This window comes from Periophthalmus magnuspinnatus, chromosome 1 (assembly GCF_009829125.3).
Source record: "Periophthalmus magnuspinnatus isolate fPerMag1 chromosome 1, fPerMag1.2.pri, whole genome shotgun sequence".
Classification (NCBI taxonomy): domain Eukaryota; kingdom Metazoa; phylum Chordata; class Actinopteri; order Gobiiformes; family Gobiidae; genus Periophthalmus; species Periophthalmus magnuspinnatus.
In genome coordinates this window covers 31311513-31336738 of record NC_047126.1, presented here as the reverse complement: position 1 = coordinate 31336738, position 25226 = coordinate 31311513, and the positions used below count along the sequence as shown (strand labels likewise).

At 39.9% G+C, this 25226-nt stretch overlaps 1 protein-coding gene across 1 annotated transcript in view; it reads left to right on the top strand.

Moving 5' to 3' along the window:
* Window positions 1-25226, top strand: part of ctnna2 (catenin (cadherin-associated protein), alpha 2) — a 212933-nt gene that overhangs the window by 172257 nt on the left and 15450 nt on the right. Inside the window, exons 11-14 of the mRNA XM_033965687.2 lie at window positions 5476-5627; window positions 9295-9408; window positions 18693-18874; window positions 20440-20545. Coding sequence (XP_033821578.1) covers window positions 5476-5627; window positions 9295-9408; window positions 18693-18874; window positions 20440-20545 — 554 coding nt within the window. The remainder of the gene's footprint in view (window positions 1-5475; window positions 5628-9294; window positions 9409-18692; window positions 18875-20439; window positions 20546-25226) is intronic.

The window sequence follows — 25226 nt, the reverse complement described above, 5'->3', positions numbered from 1 at the left end:
GCCTACTAACTCCCCATGTTTAAACGACTCTGCACATACCCTACCCCCCAAAAAAGGGACAAATTTTAAAGTCGATCATTAAGCCCGTAGTGGGGAGATTAAAAAACTGATATATGGCCGAAGTCAGCGTGCCATTTAGCAGACGCGGGGTGCTCCGGAGCTGCTTGTTATTACAGAGGGGCCGCGGTAAATGGGATTTAGCCCGGGTTTTGTGGCGAGTAATAACACACTGGCTCGCGCTGCCATCCACTTGTCATCCCAGTAAATCAGAGATCACTAAAAAGGAAGTGCACTTGGAAGATAGTAGACAGAGTTACAGAGAGATAGAGGGACAGCATAAGAACAGTATACATGACTGCTCTTGAAAGTTTCCCTGTAAATTGTAAAAAAAAAAAAAGTTAACAATATAAATAAATAGCAGTTTATATACTTTCTGATAAACTACACACACACACACACACACACCACACCCCCCCCCCCCACACACACATATATATATATATATATATATATATATATATATATATATATATATATATATATATATATATATATATATATATATATATACATTTCTTTGGAGTCTGTTATATTTCTAGTTCTAAATACACAAAAAAAGGTTTGTTAATTATATGAAAGTTATTGAATTTTTAAAAAAATCTATTTTTTGTTCTCCAATTTATCGTCTGCTTTTTGTGGAATACACTCAAATTGCCAGCCTTCATTTTTGCAAACCATAATTGTTATCAAAATCAGAAATTTGTTTTTCTACCCAAAAAATTAAAAACAAGATTCTGCGTTCAGTCAGTAGAACATCAAAATCAAAAAATACTTTTATTGCCATTGTCAGTGAACAAAATTCACAAGCTAGGAATGTGTTGATGTGTGATTATTGTGCAACATGATGTATGGTTGAAACCAGAAGTTTACATACACTATATATATCTTACTGTATGTAAACTTCTGACCTTGAAGTAAGAAATGAAAAATTGTCCCCAAAAAATCCTTCTCTCATTATTATGGCATTTAGCAAATAGAAATAATTTTGGTAATCCTAACTTACCTAAAATAGGAAAACTTTAGTCTGATTTCATGTCAGAAATTTAGGAAAAAAAAGCAAATGAGTCTTTTTATATGTATGTAAATGTCTGCTTTCAACTGTAAATGCAATGATAAAATAATAGGCCGAGGTGTCAGAGGTGTTAGAATTAAACATATGAATATAAATACACATATACACATATGGACAGAAGCACCCCTGTCATATAAAAACCCAAAAGACCATTTTAAAAAGACATAGAAAAACCTATAATGAGTGCGATTTCCCTCCATCACCAGGAACAGTTAGTGAGTTTGCTGAGCTGGCTGATGTCCTCTGTGAATGCATACCCTTTGTTATGATGATGTGAAAAGAGGTTTGATCTGCAGAGGAGCAGATGGCACGCTGGTAGTTTGCCGAAAGACGAGGTGAGCTCTCTTAATCAAAGGTAAATAGAGGTGGGAGATGGTACTGCGGGCTTATGAGGAAATTGCAGCTGAAGTGCAGATGATGACTTAAGTGCATTCTGACCAAGGTTAGAGCAGAAATGACAGCAACAGCAGAGTTACACAGTAATGATGAACTTTAAACTTGTTTCCTATGGCGTTAGTCTGTACACTACATACTTCATTTTAAAAGGACAAAAGAGGTTTCTTGACTTCAAAGGCTGTTCTCAAGTTGAGTTCTTAAGTAAAGAGCTGTTACTTAAAGAGGGTTAAGATGGCGGTGACTCATGAGTGTTGAGACAAGTGGGAACAACTTGTAATGTTCGTTATGTTATACAAGTATTTCTGAATGCAGAGTAGGTTAAACTAAATGTGTATGTGGTGGAAAAGCACATCATGTACTCCGAAGTAGTGTTTTTCAACTTTTTTGTGTCATGGTACACTTGTTTGGTTAAAAAGATTGAAATTTTTCCTTCCTTCCATCTGGTTCTTTCTGTTTGGCAATATAGTTTCACAACTGTTTCACACGTTGCTCAGGACATTCCAAAAAAATAAGTTGTTCAATTAAACATGTGTGTAGCTGAAGACCACAGACTGTATAAAGAAGTGGACTGAGTGTGACGTCACCCACAGCGTTTGGTTCCAGTCAAATGAAGCCGAGTTCCATCCGCGAGTATCATAGGAACCAAAGAGGCTATCCGGATTGAAGCTGTTGTAGGTAACGCCCCTTCTTGGCATCGCTGTCACTCAAACCTTTTGCTAAAGCTAGCAGGAGAGACCTCAGGGCAAGAAGGCTCCTGATTTGCGCATTATTACTGCTCATATCTTAATTTACAGACACAATGGAAAAATTTAAATACCAGGATCATGTAAATCGGGTTAATAAGAACATTGTAAGACCAAAATGACGAGTCTGACAGCAGCAGTTACAGAGAGAGAGAGGCAACAGTTTTTCAATAGAAAGTGAATTGGAGCCAGAGTCGATGGAGCCGGAAGCGCGCCCATGATCACTTCCTGTTTGGAACGCAGGGGCTAGCAGGTTAGCTATGTCCATTTATGTATACAGTCTATTCTCAGATGAATGCTAGTACTACTACCTCAGCAACTACTACAGTTCTTATTTTACTATTATTACCTCTATTCCTACTTTCTCATCACCTCTGCTTTGAGTATTTTGAGTAATAGCACCTACCCCCTGTTGTAAATGTAAACTTGATACTGTAATTCATGCCAGGCACATTCAGGATGTCATATTGACTCACGTATTGACAGCTAAGGTACCTTCCACATTGTAGTATTCCCTATAGGTACAGCTGTTGTCCTATGTAAAACAGCTCCTTAAACAAAAGCTACATTTTAATTCAGTTTATTTATGGGCCTGCAGTTAACCTTGAGTGAAATCACGCTGCAAACAAAGCACTCTCAATCCCACAGAATTAAGTGGCTGTAGCAGGAGTGTACACATCCAGCCGCATTGAATCAAAACACCCATTTATTTACATGAATTTGCATTGTATTTTCACAGCTCAGTCAATTCCATTTGAACATTTTCTATATTTTTACATTTATTTTTAGATCCTCCCAACACTTAAGGCATTCACTTTGTGTCCTACTGAGCCCATCGTTGTTTTCGTAATGGGAAATGAATCCAGCAGGACTTTGGAGCTAGAAACAGGGACTCGACTGTGTGAAAATTGCACTGATGGGACTGTTGTGCGAGCATAACAATATCAGAGCCGTGGGCCAGAGGAGACAATCAAGAAGTGACGGGGCAATTTTTAGATTGAGATTTTGCCGTTTAATGTGTTCTTTTTGTTTGCTTCTCAGCATTTGTATAGTGTTATCTTAATTGGGCCGTCTGTGTGTGAAATTCCTGACAGGAGATCGGCTCAGGTTCTTCGGTGTGTTGCTTGCTAAGTATCTCTCAAGAGGTTAGCGGTTTCTATTGCTTGCTTTGTACTGCTATAACTTCTCACTTTAACTATGCTTAAGCCTGCAGGGTGAGGGGGGAAAATCCATTCCTACATGGTCACATTTAATTCCCTTCATCATTTTTCAACTGGAATGAGTGAAATTGCTCCTTTACCATCAGCAACTTTGCTCATTAAGAGCTTGGAGAACATTTAAATATTTCTGTTTAAAAAGCCTTCCCAGCAATTCCCAAAAGCCTATTTTACGCTTCTCCAGTAAGTGGATTAAAGTGAATTAAAAAGGAAAAGAAAGGGGGGGAAAGACTTTGTGTAGAGCCTTTTATGTGCAGCGAAATATCGCTTAATTTTATATTAGACAAATAAGTACAATGCAGATCCACCTTTAGCGCGAGCTGGCTAATTGATTCAGTGCTGGGTGCATGTAAGCGACGAGCAGAGTGTGGAGAGGAATGATAAAATCTCACATTTGGCTCTCAGTGGGGCTCATCCGCCAAGCTGCCACACTTTATTGTCCTTTTTGCCAGTGTTTTTCTGACTTCTGCTCCATTTTGGGTTCTTGTCTGCCATTAGTCAAACGCATAACCCTTTCAAAACTAACCTTGCCTTAAGACAGCCTTGTGTTATATTTTCACTCAGTAAAAGCAGTAAAAGCAGGTGGAGGCTCTGGCACCATCAATGTTCCTGCTTTATAACATTCAGTAATGAGAATTTTCTCAATTCCTCAAGATTCACACTGTTATTTTCAAAATGGTTTCAGTGTCAGTGTCCATACATTCTTTAGCTCAACATTGTTTTTTGCACCCCATTTTGCCAAGGATGGAGAACAAAAGTCTTTCACAGAGAATGGTATGTTCAGAATACACAAGCATATGCCTTTTTTTCAAATCTTGCCTTTAAGAAAATGATTTAATGTATCAATGTATAAAATTTAACTTGATACGCAGGAGTTGTTTTGGGATAATTGGGCTTTGTTATTAGCTACAAAATCTCCAAATTGTAATAAATAAATTACAATTGTTTTACTGAGCTAAAAACATCCTCAAATCTCGCTGTAGTCCCGAATCCCCTAAAACAATTTAAGGTCTTACCATAAACTGGATCCAAACTGAAATCAATACTTCTGTCCTTGGAACCTTTCTGACCTTTGTTGAAGTTGTCTTTATAAAACATACAATTTTGAATTAATTAAAGTACTCTCAATAAAACGTTTTGCTGCTCTGTGAGGAGTATTCTAAAACTTCTTTTCCCGTTCGCCCTGTACTGTTTGCTGCATTTGACTGAAAACATATTGATTCAAGAATGTGTGTAGACTTGACTTTCCTGCTGCTGTCAGTCCAAGTAAACCTTTGCTTTTGTTATGCTAATTCACAGCCACACCAGTACATATTAATAGAATCACATTATTGGACACTGCATTCAATTATTGTGACTCAACAAGAGATTATGTGGCAAGGTTGGGCCTGCTACATATTCACACATTCAGCTCTGTCTTCTTGAATATTGATTAATTTCTTTTCAACGCATTTCGGCCAGTCATACAAAGAGCACAAGGCTATTCCTGGTCTGGCCCAATGGATAACGACAACAAAAACGCCACCATTTTTGCAGGTCAATGGAGACTCTTTTGTTACATACACCTTTGTCTGTATGAAAAGAGTTTGATGAATCTGTTTCCATCCACCAGCATTGTCACTTCACTGCCTAGGCTCAACTTAACACCCCTGTACTCCCGTCCGTTCAAGCACCTCTTATCTCCAACATGTCTGCCACTAGCAACGCACATAGCAACAGACCAGACAGGCAGGCTAACGGAAGCACAGGGTTAGCCGAGGTAACGGAAGCTAATTGGTGAATGAGTGGTATATTATTGCTTGGAGAGTGGAGAGTTTGATGTCTTTTGTTCTAGTCTTACGCAAAACAAAACGAACATCTCCGCAACAATTTGGCGTTCAGTTCAGCCGGGTGCTTTTCCTTATGTTGATGCGCAAATAACTTCTTCACTGTCAAAACTCGTACAGCGTGTAAATGTCTTCTTCCCTTGTTTTGCTTGTCTTCACAGTCATGCCTCGTTTCGCCGAGCAGGTGGAAGTAGCTATCGAGGCCCTGAGTACAAACCCTCCACAGGCCTTTGAGGAGAACGAGTTCATCGATGCGTCACGGTTGGTCTACGACGGCGTCCGCGACATCCGGAAAGCCGTGCTCATGATCAGGGTATGTCCAGCAAAAATGTCTATAACTTTTTTTTGTCTGCGATTTGGGATTCAAAATGCCCAAGTGACATTTTGGGTGAAACACAGAATAATGTATCAATAGGAAGCTTGTAATGAGCTGCCAAAATATCATTATAATTTGTCAATCTTTCCCGAGTTATGGATTGACAAATTGGAGAATTGTAAGCGCCAGAAAGTCTTACAGTAAAGGTAATACTCTGTTGAAATGTTTTTTAAAAGTTAGAGCCAAAAGGTTCATGTTCCTTGTCACTTAGAAAAATGAAGAAAAATCGCTATATTTGATGCCCTTGCACTTTGGCACAAAAGCACTTCAACGTATATATAAAGTAGAATCTGCAGTTAAGTGGCAATTTATACTGTATATGGTGCACCCGTGTTGAGAGTTGAGAAGGGATTTAGTAGAAACAGATTAAAATGATCCCTTATATTGCAAGCATTAAGGAGCATAGGCAAGTACAACAGATTTGTTTAAAGAGGGGGTATTATGCAAAGTCATTTTTTTGAGCTTTCTGCCATGTTCCACTTTCACTTTGTTTATATATCAAAAACACAAGCGCTTTTAGATGTCATCCATACATGTTTGAGTATTTTAACGCTCTCTCTTTATTTATAGCAGGTCCAATGCTCGACCCACAAACCTACATCAGCCAGGGTCTCAAACTATGATACAAAACTACACAACAACTTGACAAACCTGATGTGATGTGCAATAGTTTCATTAGCGGGATGCATGCCAATTGTAATGTGATAATGCTCTGAAGGGGAAGTGACTTAACTCTGGGAGCAACAGGAGGGGAGACTCATCACGTCAAAAATAAAAGCGAAACTTATAAATCATGTTAATACATTGTTTTTGATGAATATAGCATCAAACCAGTAAACGGTAACATGGTGATCTAAATATGTTGTGTTAGCAGTTAATACCCCACAGAAGCAACATAGCCCCTCTTTAAGTCATATATGACAGCAGTAAAGAAGAAGAACTTGCATATGCTGTCACACAAGATGCTTCTGCTTTTGCTCACAAATAAATATGCTCAGATATTTTTTTATGCCCCAGAAATAAAAAGCCAATCAACTTGTACTATTCCTATGGGTCATAAGTGACAGATTTTATTGACAAATGCCACACATTCATCACATCGATGCAGTGGTATCTTTTGTGAAGGTCAGACTCCAAATGCTATCACTTTTTCTAATGTTATACACAGCTAGGTACTTTTCTTTCTATATTACACCAAGTTTAGCTTTTTTATAAGCAATTTTCCTCTTGAAACAAACAGAAATGGAGATGGTTATGGCTATGGCTAAGCACATTGTATTTGAATGACTGAATAAACACAGCCATGGTGATGTTTACAAGTGTATTATTCTGCTTGTGAATCATCACAATAAAATCTATGTAGCCATAGCAGCACACTGACATATGACATAACAGTACTGGGGGCTTTTTTACTTCATGTTAACTATACATGAGGGGTATTATCAATGTGCCAACTGTGCTTCTTGTTACGGCGTTAGATTATAGAGCAGAGAAGTCTGATAAAAATATATTTGCCCAAAGGAGGAGAAAACAGAATACATAATTAAAATTCAATTGAATTCCCATTTGAGATGTCACAGTCATCACATGAACTGTGTAATGAAGCTGCCAGAACCATGCACAAGTGTTTGATGCAAGCCTCACACCAGTGTTCTTCTATCTGCATTTTTTACCCTAACTAGCCCTTCTCTCTTCACCATGTAATTCATTTATTCAACTTTATGCACGCTGGAAGCTTTCCCAGCATTGCTCTGTAAAAAAAAATCTAATTATGGAAAATAATTTGATGTTGGTAAATAATGTAAAACAGGCAGCTTTGAACTGCCTGTGACCAGCTGGCTTCATAATCCCATCCAACTTCTATTACTTTCTGAGGAAACAACTTGGAGATCTTTGGCTTGTCTGTTGTCTAGCCCCATCATATACAGACCGCAAATGTGGATGCAATTGCTTTGCTGTAATTTTGTTTCTACTTAAGCCGATTAATAACAGCACAGCACAGATCAGGGCAGTTTTCAATTGAGCTGGTGGGAGGTGGACTTTTAAAACTGTTTTAAAACACATCTCAGATAAAGTTCTTTGGAATATATGGGGCCATATAACAGCCTTGCATGTTATACGCCCTAATTATTGTTGTGAGGCAATAAGCAACTGTTAAAAGCTGGCCTTTTGTATAGAAAGTAGTCTCCTTACCAAATCACACTGTGACAGGGTCATAGATTAAATATATGGTAGAAGCTAGTGTTTGGTGGTGCAGCTCTGAATGCATAATTCACACCAAACAGGATAAACAGCCTAATGAAATGAAACAATGGTTCTTTGGTTCTCATTTCAGTTAGTTAGCTGGCACAAGAGTAAAGTACTGTAAAAAAGGCCAAAAACAATAGCTCCTGCCTTCAAAGTAGAGATGCTTATGATCATAAGTGTGAATATTCACCCAATAACATCACGAGATATAGTGAAGAGTTTTGAGCTCTAAAGAGGGAGGTGGCTTAAATACTGTGCAGGTTTACTCAAACATGGCTCAGTCACACAATATTCTTTGTTGTAGATTTATAATTGTGCATATATTTATTGCTATAAGATATTGATGTATCATTGCTTTTTTCCACTAAAGCAGCTTTCTAATTATTTTGCTATTAGTGGTGAACACCATTGTGTTGTCATGAATGCTAATAACATATAATGGGCTGCCTGTGATTATTCAAATCCCATCTCATTGTACACACTGAAACATATCTGAAACATAAGCGTGTGTGAAGTGTGGAGCACATGAGTGCTGTATAAAGGTAGAGTGCATGTGTCATAGAATAAGCATGTTCTCTTGTGTTGAGCTTGTGACGGTGCTTTGACTGCAGCAGGGCTGTAAATGTCAGCACCATGTACCACTGATGACTTTGCACATGTTGATGTTTTGATGTGATTCGCTGGACCGCCCCTGCTCACTACAGGTCGCATCACATGTCCAGCAACTGTTGCCATGGTAACTATGTCAGGTTCAAAGACTGCTATCTCCAGACAAACAACTCAAAAGTGTTAACAAATGGATTCTGCTATATGAGCAGTGTCACTGTTTGTAAGGCTTATTTTGGTTACAAATTTTGAAAACAAGAACGCTTTTACTTGATAAAACAGATCAATAAAATTCAATTTTAATATGAATGTCGTGGATTTAATGTGAACTAGGCTGACAAAGTAGTTTCTACAGCACACTATATTAGATAATTGGTCCATTGTTGTTGGTCAAAATGAAAAAAATCTGGATCACCAGATGCAATAATTCCATTCTACATTTATGCACCTGCTACCCATGAATCCTATACCACTCTACAATACTCCAGCCTACACAGTTTTGTCTTTTGTCATCACAGTATGGATATGGTATGGTATAATATGGAAACTTGTTTTAATTGAATGCATTTTGTTCATCTTAATGTTGTAAACATGTACTTATTTCAATGTGACCTCTAGTTGGAACCAAAGTAGAACTGGAGCCGTTGGCATGAAAACGGTGGCGAGGGAGCTAGGCTGCACATTGCCTGTGAGTCCTGCTTCTTTGTCACTGTCTGATTGTTTACCGAGGCCTGTCCTTGTACCATTCTAGACACCGGAGGAGCTGGAAGACGACTCGGACTTTGAACAGGAGGACTACGACACTCGCAGCAGGACCAGCATCCAGACTGAAGACGACCAGCTTATTGCCGGGCAGAGTGCAAGGGTGAGTACTGTCCTCCCTCCCACCGCGCGACACCATCTTGACTGAAAGAACAAGACAAAATGTGTGAACACAAAAGATAATATGAAAGATGTACAGTAAAGTTGAACAGGAAAAAGCATCAGCTGAGGCCCATTTTACAGAGAGCAGACTCAGAACTGCGTTTACAAAATCAACAGCCTGAAATAAATGTAACGTTAAAGCATGTTATGTGTTCTCGCTGTTGTTGGACTGTATCTTGGGGCAGAAGCAGATAACACAGACTGCAGTGATAATGCAGCACTCACTGTTTACACCCACCACTGTTCCACAGCAATGCATCCATTCATCCTCTAGTTCCACTTACGTAGCATGAAAGTCCATTCGTACTACCCTTACAAGTGGTATTATTTAAACTAAACGCCACTCTGGGATGGCAGGTGTAAAATCTCAATCACAAACAAAGAAGTAATTACCAAATCCCTGTTAGATGGCAGACAGAAATAACTAATGCATTCTTGTTTGGTGCCAAGACTGTGCTGTGATCACCGGGGCGTCTGGGCTCTTATTGCCATGGTTTTCACTTGGGCCCAGGCTTAAAGAACATTAGCAGGGTATCAGAGCGCTCTCGCCTCCAGCTGCAGCCGTCTCTCGCGGTGTGTGCATGGCGAATGGATTGTGGATGGCAGCAGTTGTGATTTGGCCCCTTGCCTTTCCTTGTGGCACAGGGCTTCAGTAGAACTGGCTGGGTCTTCACATTCTAGCACCCATATGGGAATAACAAAGAAATGATCTAATACAGTGTAATGTTTCTTAATGTGTGCAGCTGATTTGGCTCTTTTTCATCAAAATGGAGAAGGTGGGGAAGGCATTTCAGACCTGTCTCTCAAAAGAAATGCAAAGTTTGCTGTCCGTAACTTTCAAGACAAGGGTGTTCAAAACCATAAAGTTTCCATAGGTTTTACTTGTACATATTCATCTCAATACATTTTGAATCATAGAGTTTGCTCACAAATTTGGAAAATTAAAAGGAAGATGTTTGGGGCAACCAATTGTCAATGCCTTGTTAGTAAACATTAGCTGTGTATTTAATTGATGCATGTTATGAGACATCCAGGAAGACAATATTCTCTACTGACCAGGTAGCTTCATCAGGGCTTGTGTTGGTGACTGCCTCCCACTAGATGTAGTGGTGGGTGGTGACGTTTTAATGATGTCACCAAAAAAGACCCGGGGCATCCTCCATATGGCTCTGTCCCAGGTGTGAGACAGCTGGAAGCGCAGTCCTCTGTGTCTTTTTTAGAGCCAGTCTCAAAAATCTTTCATACACGGCCTCCTTCACCCCATGAGGCTCTTGATCCAACAGGAAATTGTCACTGTTGTCAAAGTGTGGTGTGTTTCCTCCATGTGTAGGGACACAGCACAATCTAAACCAGAAGATGTTTGGGGCGGTGTTGATCGAGGCACTTCTCAAATGGCTGAGCTGTTTCACCAATGTTTATACTATTACTACCCTCTGTGCTGCACTTTATTACATACACCATTTCTGCTTTCCTGCCCTCGGGGGATCTTATCTCAATAAAACGCCACCACCCACTGCTACATCTCTGGTTGGAGTTACAGTGACCAACACAATCTCTGATGAATCTATGTCACCTTCTAATACAAATCAAGTCCAGCTGTTTTAGTTTTACTCTTTGATATACTAGTGTGTTTAGCTGTTTAATTTAACATGGCAGTTAACATTCATAATTAGATGAAGGCGTTTTTGCATTAAATTTTTTTTTTTTTTTTTTTTTTACCATGCCATTTACGTTCAAGGTTCATATTGCACAGGTACTTCAGCAGACTTGTAGTTGTTACATACTTCAGGTTGGTGAGGTAAACTACTCTGCACTCAGCTTTAATTGCCTGATGATAATTTTTCACAAAGAGATGTTTTTAAACATTCTATTGAGAGAAGCCAATTTACTTAGAAAACTTTTCCATTCTCAAACCCCCATGTGCCTCTGTTAAACAACAAGAGTGTGTTTTTTGGGGGACAGTTCAGGAGTCCATGGGGGTCCCGATGTGAGAATCATTTCTGTATTCGATCTATGTAAACACCCACGGCGCCCCCTGTGGCGTCACCGAGCAGGGCCATCTGAGCTTCAGACACACACAAGTGTCTTCTTCACACCACTCAGCTTTGCCGTTACTTCTCCTGGCAACATCTCCGAGTAGGCAGCTCCTCTTGGGAACAGTTTCAAGGTATTGCGTGCTTCTTTGTCATAGCGTGTTAAAGGATCTCATATAAGCCGGATAAGAGTGATGTGACAAGGTGATCGCAGTAAATTAACAAAAACATGGAAGTGGTCTGTGCAATCTCCAGCCAACAGTGCTAACAGTCAAATCATGTGTTCCTTTCATGTAGCCTCTTGTAGTACACTCTTCATGTCAAAGCTTGTCACACACTTAATTGACATTACTTGTTTTCTCCTCATAGACCGCATGCCTCCTGAGACCAAACACTTCCGCACGCACATATAAAAGTTCTGTTTTATTATGATGGGTCGCTGATCTGCCCTGTCTCTTCTACAGTAGATAGATAAAGATAACACACGTCATTCTAAGTACACACTCCAGTCATACATGCTCCTGTTGAGACACAGGCTTAATCCACACGCCCTCCTTTGTACGCACTGACACGCCATATGGGGTTTATAGGCATGAGCCCCGGGAGGCCCTTGATCTGCTCAAGATACCTGCCACATCTCACACTCGCACAATGTTATACTTTTTCAGTGTGGAATCAGGATGTCTTGGATATACTCTGCTCACCTGATAGAAGAGGTAGTCTGCTCAAAATATGTCCTTAAAAGTAAAGCATTTAGAAAGTAAGTGACAGACAAAAACACAGATCATCTTCAAATCAATATTTTGCTTATGTTACTACCATACTTGTACTTTCCTTTCTCAGCTGCTGTTACTAGGGCTGGGCTATGGTGATAAAAATCAAATAGAGATCCCTGCACCAAATGCTGTTTGAAGATATTGTGTCATTGTGAGTCATATAGCGATTCAGTACTTTTCAGTTTAATGCAGACACTTTTGCCAACTCACTCAGCTTTCACCATTTCACAGTGACGTATAATAAAATAAAAAGCAGTGTTAGTTGCATCTTAATGTAATATTTATACTAACGATGAGTCATGATCAAATTTAAATAGTAATCTTAGCTGTAGAAAATTATATATTTTTGGCATATCACCCGCCCTTATCTGTTACAACTGTTACTGCTGCGATTGTTTGAGGTTCATAAATTACTTAAAGGTCCAAAGGTTAAAGGTTACACTATTTCAAATCTATGTTATAATGTTGTTTCCTCATCAAAAACATATTTGGAGTTTTGTTTTGTTTCAATCACACATGTTTAAAACACAAATCCTGCATATTTAGTCTGTGTTTTTCTCTCGAACAGAAAGCACTGTGTTCCACCTTGTGATGTGATATGGTGACACAGGAAGTGCTGCACTGTGTTTTTAAACTCCACACACCTTCACTAGAATCATATGGATAATTTCAGCCCTGGAATTGTCAATCTCTGCTAAACCAAAGGTAAAAAGGAGCTGTTAACTTGAAAACTACTGCTTCATGACATCACAAGGTGGAACAGAGCATTTTGAGGTTTGGAGATGTAGACGGACTAATAATAAAGAGCACAAAACGTGAAGTACAACTGTGCAGTAAACTAGTATACTTACACCTACACTGCTACACTACTTTCTCATACTACTACTATTAGGAGTATCATTACTTATTACTGCAACGTCCCATTGTACCACACGGTCATTTACCTACAATTTATCTTCCAAAATTCTAATGGATGTTTTAAAAATGTTGTCATAAAGCTCACAGTGTCAATTCTCTTTGCTAAGTACGTGTCTCACTTGCCCCGTGCCCTGCTATGTCTCCATGCACGCACCGCTCCACTTGTCACTTAAGCCCAAAGCATGGTTAATAGAGCACACACGCATAATGAGCAGCCAGTCCAAGCCACACGGGAGCCCGGTCTGTGCATGGCGTCGCTCTCTGTTAGGACACGCACACGCAGACTTCCATTCTACAACGCGCAACGCACACTCAAACCAAACACAAAACAGCCCTTCCACTCTTACAACATCCCCCCGATTGGATAACACTGTTGATAGGTCATCCATAAAATTGAACTCTTGAGTGTCGGGGCAGTTTATTTCAAATGAAACAAATTAAAGTCATTTCGAGACGACGCGCCCCGGTGAGGAGACCCGGAAAGCACGCTAATCCCCGCAGACGTATAACCGGAGTGTATTGGCAAGCGCACTCCTTGGTCTGGATTTGCCACTATGTTAAGCTCCCCAGGCCCGCTCCTTGTTGTTATCAGGAAAGTAGGGAAAGGGATTTGGGGATAAGTGAATTCTCAAGCAGGGGAAAGGCAGGCGGAGAGGGGAGGGGCTGCGGCGATGGGGTGCTCCTCCGTTCCCCTGGCGCACCAATTGGCTTGTGTGTTTACCCGTGCTCCGCTTTGTGTTCTCAAGCTCATCCGCGCACTTCCTCCTCTTTTGTCAAAACCGTTTTCTGTGTGAATTGGAAATACCGACCAAATCCCTCACGTTCGCTCCCCAACCTCTCTTGATCCCTAATTTTAAAAAGGGAATTTGACTTCTGTTTTGCAGCATATTTCTCAGCGGTGAATCTTGTTCTAACTGCTCTCGTGTGAACGTCTGTAGAGAAATCCGCCATGCGCTTCACTTGAGGATTGCTTCTGTACTTTCTCTGTAAAAGATCCATGAAGAAAATAATTGCCACCAGTATATATGTTTACGTAGACTCGGTACACTGTTCTGTTCATGTGCACTAACCACAACCAAGGGCCAGTGCCTTGGACTCCACTATCACTGTATGTTATAGTTCTTAGTTGTATGTACGTTGTAATTGTAGTAGATGTTGGGTTAACACTTAACACAACACAATAAAGCATGAGGAAGACTTCAATTGATTATAAACAAATAGTTTATTAAGAATGGGGCGACAGTGGCTCAGTTGGTGTTCGATTCCCGCTCTACACATAGACACCATTGGTAGTACAGTCAAATCCACTGACTCACAGGTTGGTGGTGCAATTCCAGCTCCCACAGTTGAATGTTGTTGTTGTGTCACACTTAACCCAATCCTGAATCGTTATTGAGAATGTATTTTTGCATTATGAATTAAGTCTTACTTTATATTTAACAGTTAATAGACGGCTGCCTATTTAACGGCTCATCATTTAACATCTCTGAACGGTTGTTCAGTGATGTTAAATGATGAGACAGGTAGATATGCTAATTGCTGCACTATAGTCTGACGTCAGGCACTATGCACTCTCTCCTTCCCTGTTATTAGCCAGCAATTATAGCTATTCACAGCCTATGCTGTATTTTTAAGATACATTCAACTTCGAACATCAACTTCAGCCAGTCAGTAGACCATGGCAATTTTCATAACACAGCCAATCAGGGTTAATCATCCAAGTCAGATATATCTCTCATACTTAAGGAAGTTGCGGGGGCTGTTTGGACATGGGGGGCCAGAGTGCTTCAGAGCTTAAGGCTCTTATCTTTATTGTAATAGTAATGTCCAAGGTTAAATGCCTGCATGCAATGTGTTTTGGTTGTATTCTTTTTCTTACTTAATTTCATATGTTATATATGTATATTTAGTACTTTCTTCAAGGAATTTATGAAGGCAATGGTCTAACTTGACTTACATTTGTTGAATAACTTTTAGCTCTGTCCAGACCTCATTTTTACTTTTGCACAATAGGGTCATACTATGACACAGTAGTAAAAACATTAAATTTGCTCCATATAAATGATTTGTAATACCCAACCAAAAAAAGCTGAGAGTTAACTTGGACTAAATGGACTTTTACAAGTACAACAATTTACAAAAAGTATTTAAATTGCCAATGTAACGGCTGTATTTGCTCATTTGTAATTTGGACAAAAACTTGCATGGGACCTGCATAACTTGGTCCCATCACTGGCAGTTTCAAGCATCTTCTATGTACCGGTACTAGGTTTTGGCTTTCAAATTTCATATCAATAGATGTAGTTTTTTAAATGGTAAATGTTCACATGTTTATATAGCGCTTTTCCACATTCAAGTCACTCAAAGAGCTTTACATCAAGGAACCACTCACCTTTTCACACACACATTCATACACCAGTGGACACAGAGACCGGGGGCGATGGGGGCTAAATGTCTTGCCCAAGGACACTACAACAACATTCATCTGTGGGAGCTGGAATCACACCTCTGGACTCAACCTGTGGCTCTGGGTCTGACTGCTCAACCAATGATGTTTAAGTCGAGAGCGAGATTCAAACCGCCATCCTTTAGATTAGTGGATCTGACACTCGACCAACTGAGCTACTTTTTAGTCATAAATTTGGAGGAATACCCTGCCTTAGGCCCATAGTCAATTATGGTTAAAAGCCACCTGCCAGCCCTAAGTAGAGACAGCTGAAAAGATGAAAAGAGGTTGATCCATGCACAGTTTAATTTTGAGTTATTTTTAGTGTGAACATTTGGCACTATTAGTACAAACTGCGAGTCAGAGATCTTAAATAACACTTTGCAATTAAATATTCTCTCCTCACGCTCTGCCTCTTTAATAAATTTTGATAATCCGTTTTTAATGCCAGAAAAGCGGGTTCACCATGTTGCAACTGTTAAGCGCTTCTGTCAACAAACCATAACTTTAAAGTACTCATTTATCACCCCTGACAACAGCGTGGTTCTACAAACATCTGCAAGTGCAAGAAGTAGCCGTTTTTTAAAAAGCTTTGGAGTAGGCGAGGGATTACTAGTTAAAGTTTACTTCTTAAAGCCCATTAGTGCTTAATAACCAAGCCACGGAAGCAACATTTAATTAAGGGATCTGCCTAATTTGTAAACGTCCTATAGGGGTGCGTTTAATTTGCAGACAGGCGCGACACAACGCTTTAGGATAAACAAGTCAGGAAAATAGAAGCAAGGAGCAAGAAGGTCCCCGAGCCAAAATGTCTTGTAATTCCCAGCATCCATTAATTTTATATTTCTCATTTTTCTTCGTGTGTCTTAAATATATTAACTCAGTATTTGTTTTAAAAGTGCATGTTGTTTTCACCCCACACAGCGTTTAATGGGATTTGTCGCTGTGCTCTGGATGGTTTTGTCTTGGCACCAGCGGTTGAGGAAATCTAGCCTGGGCTTAAGGGGCCTTGTTTGGTCGGTTTGTTTATGCTGTTTGGCTTTTGGTTCTGTTCAGACAAACTCCCATCACCATCAGCCACAGCTCGGCTCACATCTGCTGGACCCACAATCTCCACTCCCATATTTATTTAGCCTTTCCTGTGTGGTCACTTCCCCCAAGCATTTGAGTAATACAAGGCCAAAACAAAAGAGGGGTTGTGTTTTTAGACTTTCCTCTAGGGGGCATGAGGCAAGTGTCACATTCTTATGCTGTTCCATTCTCCAGCTTCACACGTGCACCGCATTCAGTACTTATGAATTTACACATTATTGTGGTTAAATCTACAACAACTACCCCATCGAGGATGCACTGGGACAATTTACCCACTACAGTAGTCCCTCTTTTATCGCAGGGTTTATGTTCTAAAAATAACCCGCAAAAGGCAAAATCCGTGAAGTAGCAGCTTTATTTTTTTTTTTTACAAATATTCTATATGTTTTGCAGCTGTAAAACCCCTCATCACACACTTAATACATTTTTCTCAGACAGGTATTAGCATTTTCTCACATTTCTCTCTTGTTCAATCAGGACACAATGCACGTTCATACACTGTAAAAAGAGCGTTTAAAATTGCACAAAAAAAATCTGCGAAACAGCGAGACCACGAAAGTTGAAGTTAGCTAACACCTGGGCGACAGTGACTCAGTCGGTAAAGCTTTTGCCTACAGATCTGAAGACTGGCAGTCCGAATCCCGCTCTCAACATAATCATCATTGGTTGAGCGGTCAGATCCACTGACCCACAGGTCGGCGGTGTGATTTCAGTTGGGCGTTGGGTGAGACACTTAACACGCCTCGCTCCCAGAGTCCCTTCAAGTTGGAAAAGGGCTATATAAAAATGTGAGCGTTACCATTTACCGCTGAGTGTGTGAAAAAGGGAAGTTTCTATTTTAATACTCCAACTTCAATAGTAAGTTTGAAATCTGAATTTAAAGCAGCACTGTGTAACTTTGTTGTGTTGCAGTATAATAAAAACCTTCCAAAACTGAACAAACATGCTTTTATTTTAGTATATGTTTCAACTGAAAGTTTACACGGTGGGGTTTTAAATGTTTTCTATTAATAAAAAAAAAATCATTGTTTTTGTTTTGTTGTTTTTTTTTTTTTTATTTATTTTTTTTTATTTGTTTGTTTGTTTGTTGTTTTTTATGCATGTGTTGATTTATATTTTCATGTATTTATTCCCTGTGTTCTAACCAGTGACCTGTGTTCCCTTTACACTCACACTTCTCAGGGACTTTACTGCGACAGGAGATGTCAGGGGGCAGGGAAAGAGGGGAGACGAGGCCTATTATTTTATTAAGGGAGTCGCACTGGTTGGAGGACAGTCAATAATAGATGAGGTTAAAAAACAAGAGTGGCTTTGGCTTTTTTGTACTGTACTCATTTTCTCCCTGTGCCTGTGGAGTCAATAGAATCGACCTAATGGAAACCGGGTTACTCTTCCCTCCATCTCACCTCCCTGACACAATGTTGAACAAATGCATTATTCATTCTCTGCTCTAAGAAGGTAATTATACATTTATCTCCCAAATAATACCGGGGCCTTCCTGCGCTGATGACCTTGCCACAAGATTTATGCCATTTTGGTCCTGCTCCCTAAAGGCTGCGAGCTCAACACTGCCAATGTATTCTTCATGTGGGAAAAGAAGGGAAAGCTATGGGTTTGCTCTTTATGGCAGTGGGATGTTGAGGGCTTTGAAGTGGAGCCAGTCATTAAATGTAAAGTTGAGTTTATTTTGAAGTGTTTCACAGACTACAGAAAGTTTTTGTAAGGGGAGGATTAAAAAACACACCAGGCAGAAAAATTGAACTAAGAAGTGAAGCCCTGGCCTTTATACAGCTGCTTTACTCCGCCGTTCTGCTATAATCCCTCTCTTATTTAACTCCTCGCAAACTTATCTTTACCTAAACTCTTTCCCGCGAGCAGTCCTTCTAAATTATTCCATGCGGATGTCGTTATTAAAAGACGTTTTTCTGTGCCTTCTTGTGTGTGTGTGTGGACCCTGCAGGCCATCATGGCACAGCTGCCCCAGGAGGAGAAGGCGAAGATTGCTGAGCAGGTGGAGAGCTTCCGACAGGAGAAGTGCAAGCTAGACGCCGAGGTGGCCAAGTGGGATGACAACGGCAATGACATCATCGTGCTGGCCAAACAGATGTGTATGATCATGATGGAGATGACCGATTTCACCAGGTAACACTTGAAGCTAGTGACTCAGTTGGTAGTGTGGCTTATATGAGTAGTAAGTACTGAGGCAATGCTAGCTCTACATTAGCATTTAGCATTATGTGTACTGGATCAGTTCAAGATTCCAGATCCATTTTGTTAATGTACATGCAATGTTTATATGCACGCTGTTTGTCATATGCTGCACACAAACACAAAGACACCCAAACAATAAAAGCAAATGGAATTAATGCTCAGTGTGACCTTACTAGTCCAAAACAATAAAATCAGTCAAATCTAATTAAAGCAAAAAACATAAAATAGCAATTAATTATTACAACCCAAAAAATCATTAAATACATAGGACCACACAACTCATGTTAAAAGCCAGAGAATAAAAGTGTCTCTTAAAGTCCCAATTTGTAATTCGACTGGCCGACCCGCCCCTGTAGATGCTATCTACATTACTTCTGTCTGACAGTGTGCCAGCTTTGGCCTGACAGAAGACGAGAGAGCACAGGTGAGTCTGAACAAAGACCAGGAGGAGGGGGAGGGGAACAGATTTCACATCTGCCATCGACTGGTAACAATGAATCAAATAAACTTATAGATGGTATCTTTATAGACGAGACTTAAAACACTCCACTGTAGGGACTGTTCTTTAAGATTTAAAACATGATATGTGCCTTTGGTGATACGGTTGATAAGAAGACCACCCATGTTTTTCTGCACTCATACATCCAAAAATGCTTTTTAGCTTTTTAGGAAATGTACATGGCAGTTCATATAAATAATAATCATATGATAGATCCCCCCGCTGTTTATATTGTCAGGTTGTCCTCAGAGAGTTGAACATGGTTTGGTTTGTCAAATGACAGTGTACACAGTGTGTAGTGTGATCTGCATGCCAGTTGAAAAAGTAGTATTGTGTCTAGGCTATAAAGTGACCGAGACAGGCTTTGTTTGACTGAGACAACACTGAAGCGTTGTGATCTGCTGATATACTGTATCTATAGTTGAGTGTTTACTCAAAGCCACAAGCTTTTCTCTTAATCTCTCCATCTGGGCCTTGCATATCCTTGTCCCCCATGCCTGGCTGATAGTTATCAGTCTCATGGAGGGAGCCACAATAATTATAAGGCGCAGAAGAACCCAAATTAAACAAAGAGCACCATCAGTGATTAGTCATGAGTGATTGTAGCTGTTGCTTCCCTGCACTATTATTACTTAGTTTGGGTCTAAGTGACTCAACAAACAGGAGGCTTAGTCAAATGAGAGAAAAGCCAAAATGAACTTTTTGCACAAGCTACAAAAAAGGAAGCATATTCTCATGAGGAGTTTATATAGCGCATCATTAGGGATAAAGGCGTGGGGTATTTTGTTCCACCCATTATCTGAGGAATCTGGCCCTCTGTCTGATAGCAGAGTCTCATATGCCCCCTGCCAGCCTCAGTAAATTAGCGAGCTGGCGGCAGCCTTTGTGACACTGGGCGTGAGCAGTCTTTAAAGTGTAGCCTGCGTGTCCCTGTCTCCACAACTGCACCCACCATGTCTCTTCTCTCTCTCTTCTCTTTTCACACTGGCTCGCCCAGAGGGAAAGGCCCCCTGAAGAACTCCTCAGATGTGATCAACGCCGCTAAGAAGATTGCCGAGGCCGGTTCCAGGATGGACAAATTGGCTCGAGCTGTTGCAGATCAGGTAGCTTCACAACCCAGCGTGACTGTTACTTTTATTTCTGTACTTGAGAAAAGTTAGATTGTCATGGCGAGAGTGTGTGTGAAGTGGACATCGGAAATCTTTAGGCAGTGTTTTAGAGTGTGAGAATGGAGTGGCTGCGTCGCTGGTTATCCGGTGGGGCCAGCTCAGAGCGAGTGAGGCAGCACCACCACAAGTTGTGTCTGTAATGTAATTAGCTCCCAGCCAGGGTGTTGCATTCATTATCAGATGAGTACCTCTCCAAAACGCGCTGACAGACCATTTTCAATATCTAATCAATCAGCACGGCCAAGATAGGAGCGGAAAGCAATAGGTGAGTACATTTTGTGCGTGTGCGTGTGTGTGTGTTCAGTAAATAAAGTGGCAGCCATTTAGGGATGCAGGTGGGACCCCAGGTAATGCACAACACTCTCTGTCATTTCATCTGTCTCTAATAGAGCTGCAATAAACCTAGGCACAAGACTGGATGATTTATTGAGGCAGCCTGTTGTCATTGTTACTGCAACTGTTGTTTGCCAGCAAACTCTGAGTAATTAGACCTATGTTCACCAGGCTTAGTCACAGTTCATAAAAATCGATGCAATTAAGTTCTCTATCCAACATCTAACTTCTCTCTTAGTAACAAGTTTGGTGAGTAGGTGTGCTGAAGTTTTTGAGGATTGGTCCAATAGAAAGTGCAAGTGCAATAAAACATAGGTATTACAATTAATTTGCTGTAGAAAAGGCTTAAAGTGAAGATCTGAGGTCAGATCTTGGCTAACGCACATATGGTAAAGTGCTCCTCTTATCCAATAATGCAAGAAGACGCAAAAGTACCTTTTTGCCCTTGTACAAGGAAATACTTAGCCTCTCCTTCCAGTTTACGTGACACTGTATTCACTGAAATTCTCTTTATACATTTTCCATACTTAGATAAACCTTCTCATTCTGAACTTAAATTACTATACTACTAAAATCCACAATGTAATGTGTGTCTGTGAAGAACCATTAAACAGAGCATCTTAAGTGCCTTTGAATAGCTGTACCTGCTCTCCTTCAGCAGGGGTTAACACTAAAGCCAAGAGTTTTAAATGAAACCATTTCCTTTCACTTCCAAAAATATAGCAAACCTTCCTCAGCTAAATTACATTGAGAACAAGGTGCAAATTTACTCCGAGGTCATACATGGTGCATTACACTTGAACGCTTTTTAAGTTATTTTTTTACTCCCTGTCTCTTGCACAAATATAAATGTTTTTGACAATGTATCCAAGTAAGTTAAAGTGTGCTTTAGTAGCTTTAAATTATGAAAAACTGCATGGAGCTACCACTGTGCTGCCTGTGCCCCTCTCCCAGAAACATATTGAAGTGATCTTCCTGTGGAGTCTGTATGAGCCTAATGACCACATACACAGTGCTAATAGGCTCATATGGAAACTGCTAGCATGTGTCCAAATGTGGCTGCGTTCACAGGTCCCTGCCTCCGTCACAGGCTGTGTGGCTGTGAGCAGACGCTGGGACAGTCATGAACAGTGTGGGGCAGAGAGATGACCAGGGCTTCTGTGGGAGTGGATCTGAAACACAGCACTCTGCACTTCCTGTTTGCATGCACAACAAAAATTGCATTATTATCAGATTTCTGGGGTTGTCAGGTTGTTGAAATGTCATGTAATCAAACCATCTTAACATGCACTGGTACTTTTTCTTCCAAATATACTAAAATCTAAGCAACTTTCTGTTGGTGGCATGGCACTATTTAGTCCATTTTTGGTAAGAAGTTACACACTGGGTCTTGAACTCACACGTCACCAATGTTTTTGATGACCAGATTTGTTTTGTACATGTAAACATACACCAAAAATCAAGCCTAATTATTGGGAATCAGATTTTTAGTGCTAATGTAAATACCCACTGACAGAATCAACCCTGACAGAACCATATAGGACCAGGTCGATTATCACGTTAACATTAATGCTACCTGACTGTAATTAATATTTAGTTTGCCTCTTCACATTGTTTTATTATAAAAGTATTGCCATGTTAACATTTCTGTTTACTTTTTTCTTTTCTGAGCAGTGCATTAAAAGTTAAAAGAAATGCTTTTATCGAGCGTATTTAATGGAAGCATCACAATAACACAGCCTTGATTATTTGCCTGAACTCTTGATAAGAACAAGTGTTTCGCATTCGCACATTATATAACTTAACCTATGCTCGCCGAGTGCTCCGATCTCCCTCCTGTTGGCCCGCCCTCAAGTCCCTTAAGTAGCAAAGCTTGTCGTGGTACCTTTACATCAGCCCCATTGATGAGCACGTGTGTAGTGGGTGTACCAGCCAATAACACAGAAAGCTCTCTCAGACGTTAATACAGAGTACGTCACGTAAAAAAAACCTTGGAGGCACCTCCGACTGGCTCCAGTTATGGTATGTTCTATTCTGTTACTCATACTTACAAGGCCAGCTCCACATACAAGCTAAGCAAGTTCAGAGTAGCTGCTTTAAGAACTGTATCTAGCATGTGCGCTTACAGTTTTGAAAAAGTACTACAAACACAATGGGTTTGCAGGGTCTAAACCTTTTATAGAGGACAATACAATTGTTACCAGTAAAAGCGATATTTGAATTTGAACATGTTATACAGTTCATGCAGTAAGACTTTTTACAGGTTTAAACCATGTTATAGTTATTTCCCTCACCTGAAGTTTTTTTTAGTGATTCCTGCATGTTTGCGTAATCTTTAATCACTTATTTTTAAGACATCATGTTGCCCATCAGTCCCCGTTTTCACCACCACCAGCGTACGCCCTCTGCGCTCCAGTTACTTTGTTCTCCAATTTTATTTTCGTTTATTTTCAGTGATGCACGTAGGATTTGGCAGTGCTGTGTAGTCATTTTGGTACAGTTTTTTAAAAAGAGGTGCCAGCACCCATTGGGCACCTCAGTTTTCTACCGTGGAAGCCAGCAGACGTGTTTCTTGTATTAAGTCGTTTTAGATGAATATTGTGATTTAAAATGTGCAGATTATAACATTATGATCCACAGGTCTCATAGGTTATAACTATACAGCAGACACAAATACAATAGATGTCCTTTAAAAGTTTTGATCGGTGATTGTGGCAGTTTTGCAAAATCGACTTTTGGTTTAGGTTTAATAGCTTAGCACCTGGGCTAAACTGTGCCTTATAATTTGTAGCTGTTATAAAGATTGTGAGTTTCACTTTACAATAAATAGAACAGTGGAAATGGCGAACGAGAGGAGCTGAGACAGGGAAATCAGTATTATTTACAATGGAGGCTGACTGTGGCCATAAATTTCAATATTTGCCTATGCCGTGTATCGAAGCCTTTCTTTGTTTTGATTTTAAATCCTCAGTGATGAATGTATGGTTATGCAGTTAAGCTGTTTTATCAATATGCGGAGGCTACAGTAATAGTAAAAAGAAATTCCAGAGAGTAAATGTAAATGTCAACTCATCTTCGGAAAATTGTTTTTATTTGATTTTATGATTAATGGAACTGTGCCAAATCTCTGATGTAGAGCCTGTGTTGCACGTTAGAATATACTATACATGCAAATCCATATTACATTGAACTATAGAAATACATGTGATTACAGTAATCACCACACCAATCCTGTTTTCTCAGTTCCAATAATAATGTGTTCATTTAAAATATCATCTGGTACCCCAAATCCACTCCATTACAATGTTTGATGAAAAAATTATTTTGTGACCTTGATATATTTTCCTTGTGGTTTTGCCCAAGTGAACCTTACTAATTTTGGCGTTAATTGCTAAGTCAATAAAGTGTTTGGTAATGTTTTCTCTTGAGGCTCTAATGTTACTCGCGTGTGGTTGAATGGTTGTCGATTGTTTAAACAGCCGTCATTTTTCATAGTTTGTGTTGTTTGGTGGCTAACACTAACTCTCCGTGTAGAGAAAGGTTCCAGCCTTTTGCACACAGACTCTGTGTCTACAATCACTGGAACGTCTGTATGAATATCCCAATGACATGTAAAAGAAATAAGATTTGAACCATATCCTGTATATATAAATCGACATAGCTAACCTGCTAGCCGCCACATTGCAAATAGGAAGTGAGTATGGGCATGCTTCCAGCTCCATCAGCTCCAATTCACTTTCTATTGAAAAACTGTCACTCCCCTCTCCATAACTGCTTGTCATTTTGGTCTTAAAATATTAATATTAATCCGCGCTACAGGATCCTGGTATTTTTATTATTATATTGTAATTTTTTTTAATTAATTAATTTATTTATTTTTTTGTAAATCAACATATGAACAGTCATAACAGACCAATGAGGTTTGTTGAGGTCACTCTTACTAGCGTTAGCAACAGGTTTGATTGACAGTATTGCTAAGCCACTCCCTGCTAAACCAGCAGTGCAAATGGGAAAAGACATTATCTTCAACAGCCTTGCTCCTGATTGGCTCTTTGGTTGCTATGATACTCACGGTCGAAATTTCAAATATGGCCCCTGTTACGACTAGCTTTTATGAGTTATGTGTGACGTGACTCCCTTAGCCCACTTCTTTATACAGTCTATGATTTGAACAGATGCATTGTCATTATGCATAATGTTACGATGTCCCCTGCTTCATCATCTTCATCACCTTCATCGTTCCTTTAGATGCCAGTGTGCCGCTCCAGTGGGTGTGACACTG